The following is a 23,553-nucleotide window of genomic DNA, read 5'->3' as shown; positions in this document are numbered from 1 at the left end:
TTAGTGGTTAAGCACTTGCCTGTGAAGCCTTAGAACCCTGGTTTGAGGCTCAATTCCCCAGGACCCATGTTAGCCAGTTGCACAAGGGGGGCACACGTGTCTGGAGTTCGTTTGCAGTGGCTGGAGGCCATGGCATCCCCATTCTCTATATCTGCCTCTTTCTCTGTCTGTTGCTGTCAAATAAATAAAAATAAAATAATAAAAAGTAAAGTGGAGGAGAACAGAAAGAACAATGTTGGTTTCTTCATTATGGAGAATATGGATATTCTGAGTTCACTCTGCATTAGAAACACTTATTTTATATGTACATATGACAATAAACAACAGCTTACACTGAATTTATTTATTTGCAAGGAGACAGAGAGAGAAAAAGATGGTGGGGGCAATGAGAGGGAATGGGCATGCCAGGGCCTCTTGCCACTGCAAACAAACTCCAGGTACATGCACCACTCCTCATTTCCTTTCTTGGGAATATGTGCTCAGAGTGTGGTATTTATGTAACATGGAAAGACTGAGAAAGGTGTTTGACTAGGTCCTATGACAAGTGAGCTAGAATGAAGCAAGTGTAGGGTCAAGTACGTGTCTCTACGTGCTTGGCCTGACTAGATCCTGCCCATGGTTGAGAAATGAGAAGTAGAGATAGTGCCTCCATGGTGTGCTGTGAAGGTTACTCTAAGGTCTCACATATCTGCTAGACAAAACATTCCCCATCATCTGCCATAACTCCACTTCCCCTTTCTGAATACCCTGAAGTCCTCATGCCTTGTCACACAGGTTGGGAAGCAAACATTACATACTGCAGGGCTACAGCAGACAAAAATCTCTGTGATAATGTGCATCTGGTTCTATAAAGAGAGAATCTTTTAAACATCTCTTATTTATTTAATATTTATAGAGCAAGCTCATGAGCACGGATGAACAAAGGAAGATACTGCAAAAGCATGGGCAATGAACTAGATGGATGTGGCCCTACCCTATTGGTAAATCCCAATATAAACAGGATAACTGTCACAAAAGCAGAAACCACAAAGGACTTGGAGAGGTTATAATATGGGGAGCTAGCCTGGTAAACTTTGTGAAGATCTAAAAACAAAACAAAACAAAACAAAACAAACAGAAAAACAGGAATTTACTCAGTCAATAGTGGGAAAGGGTTTGGGGCAGTCATGTGCTTTAGATAAAAGGAAAAGGAAGTTCTTTGGGCTGGGAATGGTGGCCAGCTGGTGGAATGCTCGCTTAGCACCCGCAAAGCCCTGGGTTTGAGCCTCAGTACCAAATGAACAGACATGGCAGGCCTAGTGGTGCACTGTGGTCTGGCCCCAGCACTCAGGAGGTGGAATGCAAGGTCACCTGGGGCTACGTAGCCAGCTGGAGGCCAGCCTGACCTGCAGGAGGCCAGGTTTAAAAAAAAAAAAAAAAGAACATTCTCAGTCTCTGACAGTGCAGTATCAGGAGAGTAGAGAAAAACCAGAAAGAGTGGGTAGAGGTAAAGGAGGAAAAACATGAGCAGGAAAGGTCCCACGAGATGGAAAAAGCGATGGCAAAAATACAGGCTTCATTCCAAAGCCAATAGGAATTTCCTGTTATTAACTTATTTATTTAAGATGCTAAGTGGGTCTTATTTTATTCTTGCAATCCTGAATTGAAGGATCAAATATTAAAAACTGCCATAGTATTCTGTGTTCTTTCTCATACAGCAGTGTGTGTCATGCCAATCTTCCACACATACATTCTACTTCGATATATTAAAAATATCTATCAGCTGCATCACTGTAAATTCTATTATAAACAAATACTGACCACAGATTTATTTATAACTTCCAGCCAGTTAGTCACCTAAAACTTCTTGAGACCAAACCACATGTTTTCCCCACAGTAGTATTCCCATTATGCAGCCTTAAAGTGTGTGCAGCCAAGAGCTCCAGAAGTCTGAAAGTAGTGGGTGACACAGTTGTGGCCTTGTGGTATGCATGGGATCAACTGTGAATATTTATATTTGTTATCAATAATACATAGTTTCTCACCTCTGCTTTTACTGAAGCTTTCTCTCCCAACCCAATCCAGTTCCTGAACTTCCAGTACTTTCTCCCCAGAGTAAAAGCCTGTCTTTGGAGAGAAACACAGGACTCTCTTTCTACGCTTTTATCTTGGCAGGAATCCCCTTGCCTTCTCTGGCAGACAATGAATGTCAGAGCAGCCCACCTAGGTAACATTCCCAGCCTTAGACAATAATACCAGAAGCCTTATGGACCAGAGGTTGAGTAAATTAGGCAGTAGGTTGCAGTGGACTCTGTATTTTCATATTGTTTCTTTTTTTAAAAATTTATTTATTTATTTATTTATTTGAGAGTGACAGACACAGAGAGAAAGACAGATAGAGGGAGAGAGAGAGAATGGGCGCGCCAGGGCTTCCAGCCTCTGCAAACGAACTCCAGATGCGTGCGCCCCCTTGTGCATCTGGCTAACGTGGGACCTGGGGAACCGAGCCTTGAACCAGGGTCCTTAGGCTTCACAGGCAAGCGCTTAACCGCTAAGCCATCTCTCCAGCCCTTCATATTGTTTCTTCATATAATCCAAGAGCTAGGGCTCAGAGAAAACAAGGGTCAAATATATTAAGGCAATTGGTGAGAAGGAAAGTTGGTCTAAAAGGTAGAGCTGTGCTTGGCCACAAGTACCTGTAGACCCAAAAGAAATCCCAAATTATTTTCCTGAAAGATTGAAAAAAAATTCAGTACCTTGAATTCTGAATCCCTTCTCAACCATATACTGAAAACTAATCCCTCATATGATAGCATTTGGAGTGGGGTTTGAAAGGTATGATTAGGTCATGAGGGTAAAGCCCTCATGATTAACATTACTACCTTATAAAAAGAGACCCCACACCAGGACGAGTGGTGCATGTGTTTTTTTAAAAAAATATTTATTTATTTGACAGAGAGAGAGAGAGAGAGAGAGAGAGAGAGAGAGAGAGAGGGAGGGAGGAAGGGAGAGAGAGAGGGAGAGGGAGAGAATGGGCATGCCAGGGCCTCCAGCCACTGCAAAAGAACTCCAGACATGTGCACCCCCTTGGGCATCTGGCTAACATGAGTCCTGGGGAATCAAACCTTGGTCATTTGGCTTTGTAGGCAAATGCCTGAACTGCTAAGCCATCCCTCCAGCCCAAGTACATGTCTTCAATCCCAGCACTCTGGAAGCTGAAGTAGGAGGATAGCTATGAATTCAAATCCAGCCTGGGCTACAGAGTAAGTTCCAGGTCCTCCTTGACTAGAGTGAGACTTTGCTTCAAAAAACATGACAGAAAGAGACAGAGAGTGAGAGAGAGAGAGAACCCAAAGACAATGCTTACTCCTTCTCCATGTGAAGACATAGAAAAGATGGCCACTTAAGAACCAGAGAGCTATCCTCAGCAGGCACCAAATCTTCTGGTGCATTTATCTAGTCATACAGCCTCCAGAACTGTTGTAAAAGCCTCATAGTATAAGGTAGTTTGTTTTAGCAGCCTGTGGTGGGTAAAGGAAGTAAATTCAACCCAGCACAGAAAACTCAAGGGGGAGTGGCACAGTAGATTTCTATTCCACATACAGCACTTCTGAGTCATTGCCAGCTCAACTGTCCTTCACAGAGAACACCTGGTTTCAGTCAGCACTTTGGCACTGGCCAAGAAGCCAGACCTGTAACAGAGGTGTCTAGTCAGTGGCCAGGGAGCTGGAAGCCACTGAGACCAGAGTGCAGAGCTCCATCTTCCTAGGCAATTTCAGGTGCCTGTCTTCCTGACAAGCCAGTCACTGCCCAGAGTTCTGTATTTCTTCCTCTTCTCAGAGGATGGGCAAGAAAGGTGAGGCCTGGGCATGGCAGCTAACCAGGTGAATGCACAGCCTTCAGGATTCCAAGCGTTCTTGGCAGAGCTGATACAGGCTCAGGAGAAGAGAACTGTGTGATCAGAACATCTCAGAGTCCAAAAGCCATAGGTCCTGAGCAGGTGTATTAGCTACTTAAAAAAAAAAAAAAATTATTGCTGTGATACCTGACAAGAGCAACTCAAGGAAGGAAGGGATTGCTTAGGCTTACAGTCCCTCAGGGTGGAGAAGACATGGCAGCAGGAGCCAAAGACAGCTGGTCACCTCAGGCCACGGTGAGAAAGCGGGCAGCAATAAATGCTCTGTACAAGTAGCTTTCTCCTTTTCTTTTTTTAATTTTTCTTTTAATTTTTGGTTTTTCAAGGTAGGATCTCACTCTAGCCCCAGCTGCCCTGGAATTCACTATGTTTTTTCAGGGTGGCCTTGAACGCACAGCGATCCTCCTACCTCTGCCTCCTGAGTGCTGGGATTAAAGGCGTGCACCACTAAACCTGGCTTTTTTTTTTTTTTAATTAAGTGCAGTACCCTACCTAGCCTGTGCAATGGGGTTGTCCACAGCTAAAATGGGTCTTCACATATCAATTAACCCAACCAAGGCAATCCCTCAAAGGTATCCCCAGGGGCTAACCTAATCTAGATAATTTGTGATGCACAGTTAGTTCTAGGGTGATTCTAAATCCTGCCCAGGTTGACAGTATAAACATCACATCAGGGGCGGAGAGCTTGGGCATCAGCTTCACTTTGCTATGTTCAACTCTTTACTGTCCACCACCTACTGGCTGACGGTGACCGCGGGCCAGCTATCTGATTCCCCCCCCCCCCCCGCCCCCATATGTGGAGGATGGAGTACCCATACTAAGGGTTACAGTGAGGGTTCAAAAAGCTGACTGGTCGACTGCCCAGCAGGCATCACTCAACACTTGCTCTCTATTCTTACTCCAAATAATAGTCCTTTGGCCTGATGCTGCTGGGTGAAACTCTTGTCTGCTTCCTGACCTTTTCCATGCAGAAGCTCCAGAATTCCAACCTCGCAGCATGAGATCTCCCTCACATTCCTCCTGTGGCGGAGGCAGGAAGATGGGGGCGGAACTGGGTGCTGATATCTGGTGCAGTGACCGTGAGTGCGTGGAGTGTGCGTGCAGGCCACAGATGTATGCTAACTCGTGCAGAAGGCGAGGTCTCTGATAAGCATCTAGGAGCTGGTGGGCGGGGCTGAGTCTTTGTTCGCAAGGGGCCATCTTGGTGGTGCCAGCCGGGAGAAAGGCTGCGGCACCCGCCTCTGAGCCCCGCGCTCGGCGGGCGGTAGCCATCTCGCCTCCCACGCGTCTGGGGCAGGGCGAGGACGGGATGCAGGCGTGAGCGGTCCGCGCTGGAGTGGCTTCCCCACTGTTCACAGCGTAACCTCTCGGCGCTTCCCCGGCTCGGCCTGGCCGTGTACCCAACCCCCACGGCTAGACCGGGTCTTCTCCCCCTGGAACGAGCTCACGAGCGCCCTCGATACCGGGGACCTCGGGGTGGAGGACCGGCGGGGGATGGGTGAAAAGCCCAGCAGCAGAACGAGGGGAGATGGAGGGAGGAGCTGGAGGCAGAGGGAACAGCAGATTGCCCAGAGCCAATTGGAACGGCAGGACGAGGTGGTACCAAATTCCCCTTGGCCAATGACTAGCCAGAGTTTACAGAGCTGCCTCATTAGCATCCCCCCACTCCCCGCCAGGGTGGGGGTGGGACAGTGCGGTGTTGCTGTCTGCAGTGTCCCGGTCCCTGCTAGCCTGGTGGCTGCTAGCTGCGTTTTTGGCGTCTTCTAATTTCCTGTCCTCATCTCCGCGCTTGGCTGCCTCAGCCAGCCGGCTTTTGTCGCTATTTACCCACCGATAAGACAAACCCAGGGAAATACTAGACACGATCTCCCCACTCCCAGGTCTAGCCCAGGGAGGTGGGGGCACCGCGGTTTCTGGCCGGGACATCCCTTGTCTGTGCAGGGTGTACCGGATCTCTGCACACTACTGAGCTCTAGAAACGTAGTCATCGCATCCTCGGGATCTGAAGTCTGAAATCCGCTCCACATTCTCAAACGTGGGGACGTGATCGCTGCATCCAAAAGCCAAGATGCCTGCCCATATACTGCAAGAGGTGAGCTCTCCAGAAATGGTCCCCCACCCCACGATTTGGCGGGCGCGGGCTGGGCTTCTAGGTGACTGGTTGTTGAGGGAAAGAGTTCAGAGCTGCTGGAAGCACTTGGCCATCTTTTTCGAGTTGGTCCACCTTCGGTTAGTTGATGGACCATCAACTGGTAACCAGATTTTTAATCAAGGCAGATGATCCCTCAAACTTGTGCTTTAAAGTAAGATTTGGTCATTTATTCTATGCAAGTTCTCCTTAGTTGAGTTGCTAGGGAAAGGCGAATATAACACCCTCTCAACCTGCTTCTTCAGCATGGGTTTTATTCTCCATTCAGTCAGCAGTTTCTGGAACCTACTCCCTCTTTCATCTCAGGGTATACTCCAGCCTCATGTAACCTGGGCCCTGGGGGAGGTTATAGTCTGTATTGCACCCTTCCCCCCGTTACATTAAAGAAGAAGTTCCCCCTGCTGCCCCCAAGCGTCTGCTCCTAACTCCACTCCCTCTCCTCTCCCAGCCGATCTCCAGCTCCTACTCAGCCACCACCACCGTCACAGCGCCTCCCTCTGGGGGTCTGCAGAATGGAGAGAAGTTGGAAAAGACTGCACACCACTTAGCAGAAGACATTCGCCCTGAGATGAAGGAGGATATATATGACCCCACCTACCAGGATGAGGAGGGCCCCCCGCCCAAGCTGGAGTACGTCTGGAGAAACATCATCCTCATGGCCCTGCTGCACGTGGGAGCCCTGTATGGAATCACGCTGGTTCCCTCCTGCAAGTACCACACCTGGATCTGGGGTAAGCAGTTCCCCTTGGCCTGAGCCAGTCAGTACCCCAGTTTTCTCCCTGCTCTTTAGTGAGATGGGCTCCGGTCCAAGCAGCTGGCTGGACTGGAAACAAGAGCCTAAGTGTGGGATGCAGGCGTATAGGTTTGGGGGATCCCTTAATATAGATACTCAGCCCATGTGTTGGGGGATTGGAGGGCAGACCCGGGTCAGAGAGGCAGCTGTCTCTGAACAAGGTTTTCTGTGGAAATCATTTGCTTGGCTTCCTGTCTGGGCGCTGCTCCCCGCAAGAGAATGAGGCCCTACTTGGGGGTCATGGGAACCAGGTGCTAGACGGGGGCTCTCATGGGCTACATGTTGAGTCCTGCAGGGAACCGAGCAAAAGGCGGCTTCTCAGGTGGAGAGGTCATTGGAAAGGAAACACTAGAAGGAAGTTATCACAAAAATATTTGGCGCTGGTCCTGGCCCAACCAGGCTGGTATGCCCTGGAGGAGGATGAAGCAGGTTTTTACAAAACCCAAGTGTGTGTGTGGCTCTGCTATCCCAGATAGGTAGGATGCAGCAAGCGTTGTCAACAAAATGTTCTTAGAATGAAATAAAGTTGCAGAATGTTTCAAGTTCCGTCCCCATGTGCAACCAGCCCCTTTCTTCTTGAGGCCATGAAGTACAGGGACCTACCCCTGCAAAAACCAGCACCTACTTCTTTGGCAAAGAATAGAGGCTTGAGCTGCCTTAGCCTCCACTGTCCTGGCTATACAGACAAACTTTTACCTCTGATCTCTGAAGCCTGAGTCAGGAAGGGGGAGCTCTGCATGCCCGGAGCCGCTTTCTGCACTCTGAGGAGTACTGAGCAAAGGGTTCTCTGAAGGTATTGGGAGGTTTTTTGGAGCAGTGTCATGTGTGGACTTATTCTGGCAGCTCTCTCTTGTAGGGTAATGGTGTAGACATGCTGGGTGTCTAGGTGTGAGAACTGGCCCTTGAAAGTAAGTTCTTCAAGTGTCCTGGGGAAACAATAGAGAAGATCTTCTTTCCTGGGGCCACAATTTTTTCAAGTGCCAAGTGGGAACAACATTGCTTTGTCAGGATTAGGAAAGCCATGTTCCTTAGGTTAGTTGTGTGTCCTCCCAGCCTTTCTTCTGATGCAGCTTTTCTGAGAACCTTCTGACCCTTTGCAGACTCTGCAAGACTGAAGAGACATCTTTGTCAATACCTAGAGTGAAAGGGGCAAAACCCCTCCAGGCCAGTTTTTAGGTCTAAATTATGAGATGTTGCTGTTCACCACCGTGGACACTAACAGTTCTTCCCTGGGGAACTGGGAAGGGGATCTAAGTGCCCTAAGCCTTCTGTTTGACAGTCTGCGAGGTGGGGCCTGTGTTCTTTTGCCATACCCCTGTTAAAATAACATTATGTGTTTTTGAAGCCAACCTGTCTGGGCCATAGGCAGTGTGAAATCAATGTGGACGCTTCCTGTGCATATCTTCTGCTTTGCTCCAGGCTCTGTCCCTCTTCCTGTGTTTGTAGGGCTGTGGCTTCCTGGAGTTTTTTTTTTTTTTTTTCCCTATATAGATGCAGGCAGACACTGGATGAAGATCTTTTATCTAATGACCCAAGGTCATTTGTGGCCAGAATTTTCCTTGGTGGTTGTCTTTATTGCTCTCCTGGGAAATCCTTGTGGAGGAACAGAATTGGGTAGAGGAAGGAGGGAACAGGAAGAGAGGAGGAGGGTGCTTTGGAAACTGTCCTATCTGGCTGCAAGGAGGACATAGGACAGTTAGTGCAATGTGTGGTGTCTCCAATAGCAACAAAATTCTATAGCCTTCAAAGTTCCATTATTTCCTGCTGCACCCTAGGAGTGAAACACTGTTAACCCTTTCTACTAAGACCTTAGTCCCTGCGTCCTAGTGCTGCCAGTCAAAGGGACAGATGGCTGTACCCTTCTGCTCTTTCCCTGTTAGAGGTCATGACTGGTACTTCTGAGTCTGCATGCCTCAAGGACAGTAAAGCAGTGCTCATCTGCTAGGCTTGAGTATCTCCTATCATTGGCTAGAAATCACATTGATTTGAGAGCCAGGATTGATAGGAACATGGCCATGGGAACTGGGCACAGATCTTGGGAGCTGAATGGTAGAACTGAAGCAAGGGCTTGTCAACAGAAAACCTACCTTCAAACCATAACATCCATTTTCCAAGGCTTGAAGCCCTAGATAAACATTTAACCTTATTGGGGATCTATTTCTTCAACAGCCGTGTTCAAGGTGTGCAGGGAATATGAAAATATTGGCTTCTTTGGTGAATCTTAAGCCACATGCAACTCTGACTGTGCGCAGGACTGACTGTCTCTTAAACAGTATAAGCCTATAAGCTTTGGGGCAAGAGTACAGTACTATTGAAATACCTTGGTAACTTGGTAAATAGCCACATGTCTATAGCCACTCATTGTTCTCCACACTTGGGACTTCTCCAGTTGGCCACTGGCCAGACTGCTGAGTACCCTTGTGAGTTCAAGGTTGGGGTAGGGTGTATGAACAGCATCTTAGGGAAGGTCAGATAGAGGTTAAAGAACATAGTTCCCCCAGGATAATGGCACTGCAGACTCCCAATGGCCAGTGGCACAGTGCTGAAAGTCTATTCCCTGTCTCGCCTTTCTACTTTCTTAGTTCTTGGGGCTCCTTACCTTATTTGCCTTCCTAGGAGAGGATGGTGGTGGTGGTGGTATTTTTTTCAAGCAGTGAAATCTAGGAGGCTTCAGAGACCAGAGCACCCCCTGGATTTCAGAGGAAACCGGATCCTGACCCAAATGCTAAGCAGGAAGTAGACTGGTATTTGGAGACTGCCCTTGACATTGTTCCCCTAATGAAGCTGGCCTGTTAGTGACTCCAGGCTTCTTGTCCTGCAGCGTATTTGTACTATGTCATCAGTGCCCTGGGTATCACGGCCGGGGCTCATCGCCTGTGGAGCCACCGAACTTACAAAGCACGGCTGCCCCTGAGGGTCTTCCTCATCATCGCCAACACCATGGCTTTCCAGGTAAGAAGTCGGTGCTCAGCTCTTGTGACTGAGAGCTCAATAAGTAGTCCAGAATCAAGTGGAGGGGATGAGCACCCCGAGAGGAACCAGCAGGACAGCTGACACTCTTTCCACTCCCTTGCGGTCCGTCACCTCTAGTGCAGGCTCAGTGCTGCTGTCCACATGCCATGAGCTCCTTTAGAGTCACTGGGAAAGGACGTGAGATGTACATAGAAAATAATCCCTGGATACAGGGTCAGGTTTTAATCCCAAGTTCCCTGTCATATACAGACCCTGGTTTCCTGAACCATAAATGAGCATTAAAATCATTCATTAAGGTGACGATCTTAGACTGTACCACAGTGAGACTCAAGGCGATGTATCACAGACTCAAGAACTCTGTTGTTTCACATAATTAGAGCAAACACTTCAATGGTGACTGTGTGTTTGGCACTGCTAGCATTTGGCACCAACAAACTCATTAAATCTTCACAGCTGTATTAGGAGGTTGGTACTGTTATTGTCACCGTTTCACAGGTGCGGAAACTGAGTCACTAAACTTGGGTAAATCAACATTGCGGTTCTATAGAAGGCTGTTGTGCTGTTAAGTTAAAAATCTTAAAGTTTATTCAAGCTATACATTTACAGCAGAGAAAGAATAAAGGGAAATGGACAAGGGGACTTTCATAACTAGTAAGCTGTAACAGTGGACACAGGATGGCATGGGGCTTAATTTGCTGCAAGAAGAAAATAAGAAACTAAATTAGTACCCTCAGTCTTATCTATATCTAAATTGTTTACCGTATTTGCCTAATTATTTATTTTTTAAATATTTATTTATTTATGAGAGAGAGAGAGAATGGACTCACTAGGGACTCTAGCTATTACAAATGAACTCCAGACACATATATACTACTTTGTGCATCTGGCATTGTGTGGGTACCAGGGAATCAAGATCATGTCCTTAGGCTTTGCAGGCAAGCATCTTAACCACTGAGCCATCTCTCCAGGCCATTTCTTGTCTACCAGTTTCAGCCTTGAAGGCTCCTTATGTTGTTCCTGGAGAAAGACTGACAAGTTTATTTTTTTATTTTTTTGTTTATTTATTTATTTATTTGAGAGTGAGAGACAGAAAGAGGCAGATGGAGAGAGAGAATGGGCACGCCAGGCCTCCAGCTACTGCAAACGAACTCCAGATGCATGCTCCCCCTTGTGCATCTGGCTAACGTGGGTCCTGGGGAATCGAGCCTCGAACTGGGGTTCTTAGGCTTCACAGGCAAGTGCTTAACTGCTAAGCCACCTCTCCAGCCCGACTGACATGTTTTGAAGGGATGGAAGAGCCCAGAAAATCCCAGAGGTCCTATAGGAATGTGCTCGGGCTCCGGTTACATGTTGGCTTTGTTACTGGGTTGGGTGGCCTGTCACTTGTGATGAGTCAGGACGGGGCTTCTGCCTATACCTGTGCGCACAGTCGCTGCCTAGGACCCAGGGCCATCTGCCTCATACTCTATAAGCTTTGGGGCAAGAGTACAGAAGAGGGCACTGCCCCAAGCCTCCTTTGGAACCAGAGTCCTAGGGACTTTTGTGAGGTTGGGCTAGACCCTTGCAAACATATGGGCACTGGCATTCTCCCAAGAGGATGTCTGTCGTCATTCCTGGGTTCCTGTTCTCTGTCCTTCCAGAATGATGTGTACGAGTGGGCCAGAGATCACCGCGCCCACCACAAGTTCTCAGAAACCCACGCTGATCCTCACAATTCCCGTCGGGGCTTTTTCTTCTCCCACGTGGGTTGGTTGCTCGTGCGCAAACATCCAGCCGTCAAAGAGAAGGGCGGTTTGCTGGACATGTCTGATCTAAAAGCCGAGAAGCTGGTGATGTTCCAGCGGAGGTGAGTGAAGGGAGAATCATTGCCATGATTTACTGGGTTTGTATGCTCAGATCATTATTTCACTCCTTTTTTAATGTCCCGTAGAGCACAGATGTGTATACTAATGCTCTCTTTATGTAAGTTATCATATTGAGACCAGCTAATCCAAACAATCCTGCGTATTGCCTCAGAAGAAAAAGACACAAAGATGAGGTCCTTTCCCTGAATGGTATAAAGCCTGTTGAGGAAAGGAGGGATAAGCCCAGGACCTTGATAACTATCATAGAGGATAGAATAGTTTCTAAATATGAGATACAAAGAGTTGAGAAATTGCTCACTAAATACTTTCAGGAAAGGGTTTAGGACAAAGAAGCATTGGAATATGTAGCTGGCTGGAGGTTTTCACAGGTGTTGGGAGAGGGACTGTGTAAACAGAGCTGGAAGCTAAAGCCTCAAGAATGTTCCAGGAGGAGCCGGGTGTGGTAGCACATGCCTTTAATTTCAGCGCTTGGGAGTAGGATCACCCCGTGAGTTCAAGGCCACCCTGAGACTACATAATGAATTCCAGGTCAGCCTGGGCTAGAGTGAGACCCTACCTCGAAAAACCAAAAAAAAAAAAGAAGAATGTTCTAGGAGCGAGGTCCTTCTGCTTTAAGACCCGAGTGTAACAGAAAAAAAAGGACTGCCCAGACAGACTGATGCCCTTTCTACAGAGTCTTAGATGCAGACTTAGGGTTAATTCTGTCTGTACCAGGGAACCACTAATGGATTCTCCAGCAGCATGAGGCATAGGCCACTCTCAGTAGAGGTGAAGGTAAACACAGCTGAGAGGTGACAGGCACAAGTTCGGTGGTGGAGAGGCCTGTGCTGGGGAAGCAGTGGTGGAATGGGAAAGGGTTGGGATGCAGGAAATGGCAGTGACCTCAAAGTGGAAGATGTACTGCTAAAGGAGTACAGGCATCCAGTTCCCTTGGAACCTCTGTGGCCTGCTCCACATGAGAGAATGGAAGACACGACCACCAGAGGGTCTGATCCTGTAGGTGTTCAAGGACACTGGGGGGCATCAGACTAGCCCAGCTAAGAAGGAGCTGTTAGCAGGAAAAGGAAGCATGACCCGATACCAATGACCCCAGTGACCACAAAAGCGATAGACAACATTCCAGGCAGCAAAATTCAGCTGGTGAGCTTGTGATTTGAACCTGAGTTTTCAGGCCCACATGGTTTTATGATTTCACGTAAAAGGATCGTAGATTTCTAGTTAGGAGATAGGTGCTCCCATCCTTGCTTCTCAGCTTCTGGCTGACATAATCCTCGTAGTCAGTTCACACATCCTGACTGCCTCATCTAAAGAGTGACATGCCAGTATGTACTCAAGTTTTCCAGTGCATTCCCTTGGGCAGCTTCCTGCCCCTCTACTCTTAGTGTCTGAGGCAAAACAGCTCAGGCCCCCCTGGCAGTGGGCAGTCCAGGTAGGTGTGAGAGCTCTCTCCATGGACTCCATGTGGTCTCTCAATGCAGGTACTATAAGCCTGGTCTCCTGCTGATGTGCTTCATCCTGCCCACACTGGTGCCCTGGTACTTCTGGGGTGAAACTTTTCGACACAGCTTGTTTGTTGCCACTTTCCTGAGATACGCTGTGGTGCTCAATGCCACCTGGCTGGTGAACAGTGCTGCCCACCTCTATGGATATCGCCCTTATGACAAGAACATTAGCTCTCGGGAGAATATCCTGGTTTCAATGGGAGCTGTGGGTAAGTCAGCAAGCAGTCCACACACAAAATGGCCACATCTAGGGGTATTTGTTTAGTCACCAAAGGAACCCAAATGACCTTTTTTTGTAATATTTTTTTTTTTAGCTCAGTTTTTCTACCATAAAACTAGGGGGGATGTATTGGGAAATCCAGTTGAAATGTCACAACTGTGTAAAAAAGAAAGGGTGAAAAATAATACTGTTGAAGTTTATAAATAATTCCAAATGCTACTTATAATGAGTCCCTTTGGGTTTTCCTTTTTCAGCTCCCTCTTGTGGGTGTAGTCTAATTCAGACCCTACATAAAAGAGTCAAGTTAAGCTGGGTGTGGTGGCACATGCCTTTAATCCCAGCACTTGGGAGGCAGAGGTAGGAGGATAACCATGAGTTCAAGGCCACCCTGAGACTACATAATGAATTCCAGGTCAGCCTGGGCTAGAGTGAGACCCTAACTCAAAAAAACAAACAAAAACAATAACACAAAAAAGTCATCTTATGCAAGCCTCCTATTTTCCATTTAAGCATTCCATATAAGATATAGAATGATAATAGTTTAGTTAACAAACTTCTGGTAGCCACATGGATAACATTTTTCTCTGCATTGTACTTGGACATGGCTTATAACCATGAGTGATGTCAGTGTGTAGGTCGTCATTGCAACTGCCAGTTGTCCCTAATGGTCTGTTTCCATTTGTCCTTTATTTTTCTGTCTTTAGTTTCTATTTTCTGGTAGGAACTCCTCCCTTCCACCTTGCTTTGTGAATCTTATAAACCATATTGCTTGATTATAATTTTTTGTTGTTGTTTTATTTATTTTTATTTTTGGGCTTTTTGTTTTATTTTTTGAGTCAGGGTGCCACTCTAGCCCAGGATCACCTGGAATTCACTGTGTAGGGTAGGGCTGGTCTTGAACTTTCAGTGGTCCTCCTACCTGTCTCCTGAGTGCTGGGATTAAAAGCACGCACCACCACACCTGGCTTGATTTTAATTATTGATCTTCTGTGTAAATTCAGACTCAAATGCCAGTCAATGAAAACATGGTTCTACCATCTGCCCACATTTTCCTATCCCTTGAAAGAATACTCTGACTAAGGTCAAGTTAGTTTTCCCTGTGCACACATGGCTCCTTTCCACCAGTGATCTGAGCTATTGATCACGCAACGGCAGCGAGGCATTCACACTACTTACAGGTTTATGCACGTCTTTGCATAACACTCCTTAAATCTGGCCATGACTGTCATTATTAAAATACTTTTTCCTTTTTCTGACTTCTATACATTCTCTATTTTTTTTTAATTTTTTATTTATTTGAGAGCGACAGAGAGAGAGAGAGAGAGAGAGAGAGAGAGAGAGAGGCATATATAGAGAGAGTGAGAATGGGCGCGCCAGGACCTTCAGCCACTGCAAACGAACTCCAGACGCGTACGCCCCCTTGTGCATCTGGCTAACGTGGGACCTGGGGAACCGAGCCTCGAACCGGGGTCCTTAGGCTTCACAGGCAAGTGCTTAACCGCTAAGCCATCTCTCCAGCCCACATTCTCTATTTTTAAGAGACCAACTTTTTGCCATGGCACATTTTCTTTTTTTTTTTTTTTATCAGTATTGTAAAATATATCATATATTTATTTTTTATTTCTAAGGAGAGAGAGAGAGAGAGAGAGAGAGAGAGAGAGAGAATGCCAGGGCCGTTATGTGCTGCAAATGAACTCAAGATGCACATAACACTCTCTTTATGTCTTCATGTTGGCACTGGGGAATTAAACATGGGTCACTGGGCTTTGCAGGCAATGCATTAATCACTGAGTAATTTTGCCAACCCCACAACTAGCATTTTTACACAGGTACTAGATCCAAAGTCACTCTCTCATGCTTGCGTGTAATGCACTTTATCCAATTAACCATCTCCCAATTCCTTTAAAACATTTTTGATAATAAAATATCAGATATTCTTAAATCCATTACATCTTATATCAATAACATGCATTAAAAACTGAATAACAGCTTGGCATAGTGGCACATGCCACACTCAGAAGGCAGAGACAGATGGATCAGTGAGAGTTGGGGCCTTAGAGTACATAATGAGTTCCAAGTCAGCATGAATTGAAAAGAAGCATGAGGCTAGAGGAGAAACTTTGCATTCAGATATCCACATCTTGCTCCTGGACCCTGTAAACCCATGACTATTTTATGATTGTATAAGCATTCAATCTGATGTAAAAATCTCTATAGTCTTTAGCAAATATAAAACTGCTTTTAATCCAATATCTCAACTGAGAAGCCAGAAAGTCTGTTAATTTTGAGCTTTGTTAATTCAATGTACAGCTACTTATTCCCAAAACATAATAAACAGTTCCATTGCAAAAAGAAGGTACAGCAAGGAAATGGTGAAGCAACATAATTGGGAAAACAGGACAAATTTCAAACCTTACAGCTTAACCTAAGGAACCTGAGCAAAAAAACAATTTTTTAAGATCGCTTGGTCTCAAAATTTAACCCCTCCAGCCCTGAAAACTAGCTTTATGGAAAAATTAAACTATGCCAGCATGACCAGCATTCCTTAGCAGCAATTCCCAGAAAATCTAAGCAGCTACAGTGAAACAATTTTCATCTTCTCAGTTCTATTTTTTTGTCATCATAGGGTTTCTACAGAACAACTTAAAAATTCCTATCATTGCAAAGTGGCAATTGAAGGGTTTGTGTTCTTCCTGACCCCTCTATCTTGCCTTTGTTCTACTTCCAAAATCAATATAAGTTGATTGACCAAAACAGAACAGTAATGTCCTTTAGCATTGTCATTACAGACCTCCCCTATTTTCAGAGTGATCAGACTACTCATACTTTTATCATACATATCAGTATTCTGATCTTCAAAGATGGAAATCTCTTAGAGTTGCAGTTCAAACAAATGATGTTTCTATGTTTTGAAATTCAAAACTTGTAAAAATTTCCTCTGCAAGACAACAGATGACTCATTTTTTAAAAAAATTTTATTAGCATTTTCCATGATTATAAAAAAAATCCCATGTTAATTCCCTCTCCCCCCCCCCATTTTCCCTTTGAAATTCCATTCTCCATCATACAGATGACTCATTTTATATTGAACATTCTTCATGTTCCCAGGAACTGGTGAGAACACAGCAAGTAATCATCACACAAAATACTACTATCAAAATTTCTTTTACCCACACTTAATTTCTGCTTTTGGCTTTTCCAAATATCACGATTGGCCATTAAGTTTTGTTTACATCACTGCATGGCTATTCAAATGCAAGTTTCTAAATCAATCCATATACTTCCCACAACCAAATTAAAAAGAGGATTGACATGTTTTCAGAAATTTACTAAGGTATGACTTAAAGAACAGCATATTTTTCAGATTTGTGAATATTATCTGCAAGTTTTCAACATTCATTACATTCATACAATTTCTGAGTTATATGAATTTTCTCATATATAGTATAAATTTCTTATGCTGTACAGTTTCTGAGACTTTTCATAGAAATGGAGTGATCTGGACTGGACCAAGGTGTGTCCATTCTATAGCATAAATAGAACTATATGAGCTTCCAGTTCCAGCCTCCTGAAGACCATTAGTTCAGAGTAGCTGGAAATGTTACTTTGTCCTAGCTGCTACTTCTCCAAACCTGCTCATACCTCACTCTGCCTGTCCTAGCTGTTTCCTGCAATTTTTTTTTTCTTGTATTAACCTAAGAGAGATGCTAATCTTTTTGACAAAGCTTTAGTCCTCTTGACTAACCCTTACTATACCAGTTGCCACCCGTTGGTCTTGGCCCCCTTTACATGTGGGACACAGATGCTTGGAGCCAGTGCTCACTCAGAGCCTTACTGTGAAAGCATGGGTGAAAGTTAGCATACCTTGTCAGCATCCTTATCCCACCTCCTGCTCAGTTCCTTGTGTATTGCCTAGTGGACAGAGGGAGTACCTACTTTGAGAAGTTCTGGTTGACATAATTTTACGTGGTGGGAGTTCCTTCACTTCCTTGTTAATGATATCATTGTTAGCCTATCTGCGGGTATTTTTACTCCTGGAGTGTTCTAGAACTTACCTTAATAGCTATTTACCCTGGCTTGAGCATGGTCAACATTTCTAGTGTTGGAATTGATTTGGAAAGAAGAGTCCGGCCAAGGTTGGCCAACCCTTTATCTCTTACAGGAATTGTCATGTATCCAAAATTTGTTTACCTCTCCAGCCTGGGGAAACATCCCAGAGTTCTCTGACTCTGTTGTCAGATTGGTCCTATCCTGTCTGCATCTTCCCCCACTCCAAAGTCAAAGCTGGGAAAGCAGGCAACCACAGCCACCCATTGTGAGCCAGCAGTGGCCGAGGGAACGGGGCACATTGCTGGGCCTCCTTTCTGTTGCCTTTTGGCAGCTGCTGCTCACCCTGTTGGGACCTTGCACCAGTGCATGGGGAAAGTGTGTTGCTTACTTGGCTTTGAAAGAAACACAGCCACAGTTATTTCGGATCCTCCCAACTCCACCCAAACGCATGCACACATGCACACAGCCTGTGGGACCTAGATGTTGTCATTGAACCTGGCATTTTCTTTTTGTTGTTTTTTAGTTTTTCAAGGTAGGGTCTTGCTTTAGCCCAGGCTAACCTGAAATTCACTGTGGAGTCTCAAGCTGGCCTTGAACTCACAGTGCTCCTCCTATCTCCAACTTCTGAGTGCTGGGATTGAAGGTGTGCCCCACCATGCCCAGCAAACCTGACATTTTGCAGAGTACTATCACTTTGTAGGAAAACCAGTGTTTCTTGTCCTTCTATGTTTGGAGAGAAACATTTTTCCCAGAAGGTTCTTAGACAGCCATGGGTGAGCAGGGCTTCTCAGTTCATTCCTTAAAATGCCTCTGAGGACATCTATTCACATCAGAATAGATGACACAGAGAGTCATTCATTTACTCAAAAGCAGTAGGAGGGGTAGAGAGATGGCTTAGCACTTAAGGCACTTGCCTGCAAAGCAAGACCTAAGGACCGGTGTTTGACGTTCCAGATCCCATGTAAGCGAGATGCACAAGGGAATGCAATTGCGCAAGGTTACACATGCTTGTAAGGCGGTGCATATATCTGGAGTTTGATTACAGTGGCTGGAGTCTCTGGCATGCCAATTCTCTCACTCTCCCTCTTTCTTCATTTAAAAAAGCAAAGGCCAGTCTGCTGGGCTTTCCTAAAGAAAAAAAAAGTAACAGGATCCAAGGTACCCACTAGGGAAGAGGTGTGTGGAGATGAGGAGGCAGCCATCCACGGAGCCCCTAACTGCTCTCCTTCTTCCGTTCCAGGGGAGGGCTTCCACAACTACCACCACGCCTTCCCCTACGACTACTCCGCCAGTGAGTACCGCTGGCACATCAACTTCACCACCTTCTTCATCGACTGCATGGCGGCCATCGGTCTGGCTTACGACCGGAAGAAGGTATCCGCGGCCTCCGTCTTGGCCAGGATTAAAAGAACTGGAGATGGAAGCTACAAGAGTGGCTGAGTTTTCTGTTTCTAGGTTCTTATTTTAAAAGCCAGCTTGGCAGAGGCTTCATGTTCTGTTAATTAACTACTGAGTATTGCTACCCAGATGCTAAAAATGATAAAGTTAACCCATTCTGGTTCAGTATTGTCAAATGGACAAGTGTTGAAAGACAACAACTCTCCCTTAGATGCTAAGCTGACATTCTTGAATCTCCTCTTTTCTACTCCCATTGTCCTTTTCTTTGCTTTGTCCCTATCAGCTTTCTTTCCCTGCCTCTAAGGCAAGTAACTGGTCAGCCATAGGTCAGTGTCCACCTTCCGAACCTTAACCACCCATCCAAGAGCCTAAGAAGTAAAGGTCTTTGTCCCTCTGTTCCCCCCCTCCAATTCCTCTCTTTCTTTTTGAGCTGTTCTGAGTGATAGATACAAGAAAACCCGAGCTTTCTCCTGTGAGTTATTTTTAGTTGTGGCTTTGCCAGATGGAATCTTACTGGGCAGACAGGCCACAAAGCAGATAAATCATCAGGGCCAGACTCAGCATACGGGATGAGTCATCTGCAGAGATGCAGAGGTGGGAAATGGGAAGCTCTTGTGATCAGACCCAGCTGCTTGTCTAGCCAAGACCTGGAGCCTCTCCACACAGCACACTTCCGTTCTCCACTGACAGGCCATGGCTGTGGAGCGTGGTGTGACTAGAATACAGTAACACATCTCAGTGTCTCAGCATAGCTTAGGCTGAGGATAAAGAAGCATTTAGTTAGTAGGAAGAGAGGTTTCTATTGAGAATGGGTTTTATTTTCCTTCGATGATAAGCAGATTGGTTGTATTAGAGAACAAGAAGTCTTCAAGAGGGTGTGTCCAGAATTGGGAGTACAGCTGCTCCTAGTTTTGAGCATTCTGTGAGCTGCTCATCTCATTTCTTTCATCTCCCTGTTCTGCCATCTTCAGGATATTGGTTACTTCCATAGAATAAAGGATGTATGTGGCATTTCCAAATATCCAACAGTGGGGGAATTTTAAAAGGTAAATGTGGGTCAAAATTAAAAATCTAGAGATTTATGTCTATACTGGAACATGAACATTTCTATAGCATATTTCCCTCTAAAAAATAGTAAAGTCACTCACTTGGAGAGGGGAAGCATCTGGGTTGCCTATTCTTTCCATAGGCGGGGAGCACATAAGGAAGTTGAGGGCAATGTCTGTAGGCAGCTTCCAGATAACTTCTCAAAGGAAGACTTCTGAGAACATATTGCCAGGAAGTTTCAAAGTTACAGAGTAAGTTTTTGGATGTACTGGTGAAACGTTAGATATTAGCTCCCTTCATTCCAGTTTTTCCTTGCCTTCAGCAGTTCCCCACAATGTTTGAGCTTTTCACTTGTCCCTGGCTCTTCATCCAACAGGGCAAGAATCTCTTACATACCCTGCTTCTCAACTATTGGCTGTCCACTACCTGTCCCTGTTTTCCTACCAGTGTTTTTGTTCCTTGCCTTTACTGTCCTGGACAGCAGCTTCCTGCATGTTCATGGAGCAGTGAAGATATGCTGTCACAACTGTTTCTTCATGCAAAGACACCATGTTTGGGAGCACTGGATTAATGATACATTTCTTTAATAAGTAGAGCTGTCTATTCCTTTTCTGTGGTTTTCTCAGATCTTCTCCACTTCCATCCCTGGCATTTCTGCCTCTGGGAAACTTTAAATTTTGGCAAACCCTCTAGAAATATCCCTGACTTAGAGAGGCTTTTTGTCTCAGGAGCCACCCCAAGCAAGACAAATGTTCCCATTGTGCCAGTGAGTCAGCCACGGGGCAAGCAGAGCTCCTTGCTAGCCTTCTCTGTGTGGGTCAGGGCAGAAAGCATGCTCAGTGTCCCCTACGTGTTTGGCAAAGCAGCTTGGGCTAAGTGGTGTTCCAGATGACATTGCAATGCTTGTAGAAGGTAGAGGGTATGTTGTTCTAAATGGAAATGGGATGCACAAGAAGCAAGGATGTGTTCCCAAGTGCCTCAGTTTGAATGGTGACCCTTCTACCTGGAGCTAAGGTCTAATGCAAAACAACTGAGTTATGAAATCTGAGTTGTCATGAATCACACAGCCTGGTGCAGGCATAAAACAAAAGTCCCAAAAGCCACAGAAGAATATCATGGACCTGGCTTTGGTGTATTAAGTTTTGCTGTGTACAGTACCAATGTTCTGTTCACTGTTACACTCCGGGGATTGGAGAGAGCAGAGCCTGCCTTTCTGTGTTAATTGAATAGAGGCTACAGAGACCAGCCTGCAGAAAAGCAGCCTTATCTTTGAGCTGTATATTAAAATAGAAGTGAATCTCATAAGAGATTAGAGCATATTTTGCTGACCTGTTCTTGTCCCTATTCCTTAGAACTGCCTTTTGGGTGATTTTTAGTGCCACAGGTCACCAGATGTGTGTGAACAATAAAATCAACCTTCTCTTCTAATCCTGTTCCATGGAACTGAACCATGTCATGTCTCTACTCAATGCTGAGGACTCCAATATAGGTATTTGTGCATGTGGGGGATAACAGCTCACTAAGGAACACTATTTTCAAGATTTTAAAGCTCAATTCAAATGACACATTAATAAGAAACTAAGATCTGATTGAGTGAATTTCTAATAGTCCTTGTGGACATGCTAAAAACTTATTTGGGTGCCTTACCTCTTTTTTAATTAGTGTTGCTATGAGCCTTCCCTCACTGTGGAGTCTTCTATAGATGTGACAAGTATAAACCTGCCTGGCTGAAGGATTACTGTGTATCAGTTTGTCATATTCCCTTTGGGGCTTAATTCTGCAAACTTTTCTTCAGACTATTTTGATGAACTGTCCCTATTGATGGATGGTGGAAGTAATTGGAACATACGTGAGTTAGAGATTTTTGTTTTGTTGTATTTTTAAGGTTAAAAGATGGCCTTTAGCATTTATAATGAAAAGTTTTCCTCCATGGTATGCTAGTATCCTGAGTGTCTTCAGTTGAAATGGGTTAGTAGGGAAGATAAGAAAGCAAGGTGGCTATGTCATACTGGTGGTGAAGGCCAGGGCTTCCTGCCACTGTGCCACTGTGACTCTTGCTCTTCTCACAGTCCCACTCTGACAATAATGAGTCCAGTCCTTGGATCAGGATGTTAATCAATGAGGATAGAGCCTCCTGACCCAATCAGCTTTTAGTCATCCTGCCTTTCAATGCTGTTGCATTGAGGATTAAGTTCCCAGCCCATGAATTTTGTGGGACAAATTCAAGTAGCACTGGAGCACTGGATAAGTCACTTAATGATAATGTGACACAGTATTACTTTTGTGAAAATGGGATAATAATCCTGACCTACCTCAGTGTAGGTTTGAGCATGGCAAATGCTCTTTATATAACATTTTGGGCTTCTCCAGAGAGGAATTCTTAAGTCCTGCACATTTTTATAGTAGCTGTATCCACGAAGGACTTGACATGTGCCTCTGTCCCAGATGACATCATTGGTCTACATCATCCTCTTTAGAGATGGAATGGACACATTGATAACATGTATTCATTGCTATGAAAACATGCAGGACTCCATTTCCTTCCTTGGGTGGGGTTTTTTCTTTTATTTTAATGTGCAACAGTAGTTATTTCTAACCTATAATTTTGAATAATTTTCATTAATATCAACTCTGAAGGTATTTCTATTCATCTGAGTTTGTGTTTGTTCATAATAAAATGAAATGAATCTGACTGCCATGTCCAGTAGTGTGTTGGCTGTGATACAGTATCCTAGGACCTGTCTCTGTACGCCGCCGCCCTACCCATGTCTTGCACCTTTTAAGAATAAAAATGAAGTAGAAATCACAAGGTTTGAGTCATATCCGAGTAACCTGCCCTGCCCTTTTTAAGGGTAATTTGAAGGTAAGCTCTGGCAACAGGAATCAGTAGCCACAGTTGGCCACATGGACTCAACCCAGAGATGCTGTGCTGAAGCCCTGCCTGGGAGAGCCATTCCTACCCTGCAGCACAGCCTGGGAAATGCTGCTCTTTCCTGCCTCTGCAGTGCCCAGTCTCCAGGGAACAAATTGGCTTCTGAAGAAGGCTGTTATACAATAAGAAAAGAGGAAATGGTCCCTGGGAGAGTTTGCAAGTTCCCACAGTAGAATGGGCTTCATGATCACACAGTGGAAAAGGTGGGGTTTGTTTTTCTTTGTTTTGTTTTTTTCCTTTAGGTTTTTCATCTTTATCTGAGACACCGGTGGAAACACGTAAGAGCGTCTTTACAAACTAGAAGCTCATTTATATTCCAGCAGCTTTCCAACCAACATCAAGGCTTCTCAGAGCTCCTACAGACAGCTGTCAGTTTACCTCACTTTCTGAGTTTACCTTTACCTTAGACAAGCACAACAGCTATTTTAAAGGACTCTCATCCCAGGTCTTTGTGGCATAGCTTTTTTAATCCCAGGTATATAAGAAGATGAGGCAGTAGGATCTCAAGTTCAAGGTCTGTCTGGGCAACTTAGTGAAAAGTAAAGGGGAATGGGAATAAAGTTCAGTGGTAGAATGCCTGCCAAGCATGCAGGAGGCTGTAGGTTCAACCCTACCATCTCAACAACTAAAGACAGCAATTCTGAATTCCACAATCAAACACTGCATTGAAGGTTTTTTTTTACTTTGTTCATTTGAGAGAGGGAAAGAGGTAGAGTGAAAGACAGCAAG

General features: G+C 45.2%; 1 protein-coding gene across 1 annotated transcript; it reads left to right on the top strand.

Annotated features, from left to right (window-relative positions):
- The first annotated feature begins 5,199 nt into the window (after positions 1-5,199).
- LOC101607210 (stearoyl-CoA desaturase 2) lies at positions 5,200-22,584 on the top strand. The gene is made up of 6 exons (XM_004669870.2): positions 5,200-5,987; positions 6,493-6,775; positions 9,659-9,789; positions 11,451-11,656; positions 13,154-13,386; positions 18,688-22,584. Exons 1-6 carry the CDS (start codon positions 5,964-5,966, stop codon positions 18,885-18,887), a joined length of 1,077 nt encoding a protein of 358 aa, XP_004669927.2. The 5' UTR covers positions 5,200-5,963; the 3' UTR covers positions 18,888-22,584.
- Positions 22,585-23,553: the final 969 nt, after the last annotated feature.

Source organism: Jaculus jaculus, chromosome 1 (genome assembly GCF_020740685.1).
Source record: "Jaculus jaculus isolate mJacJac1 chromosome 1, mJacJac1.mat.Y.cur, whole genome shotgun sequence".
NCBI lineage: Eukaryota > Metazoa > Chordata > Mammalia > Rodentia > Dipodidae > Jaculus > Jaculus jaculus.
Note: the sequence above shows the minus strand (reverse complement) of the source record. Positions and strands in the feature narration are given on the sequence as shown.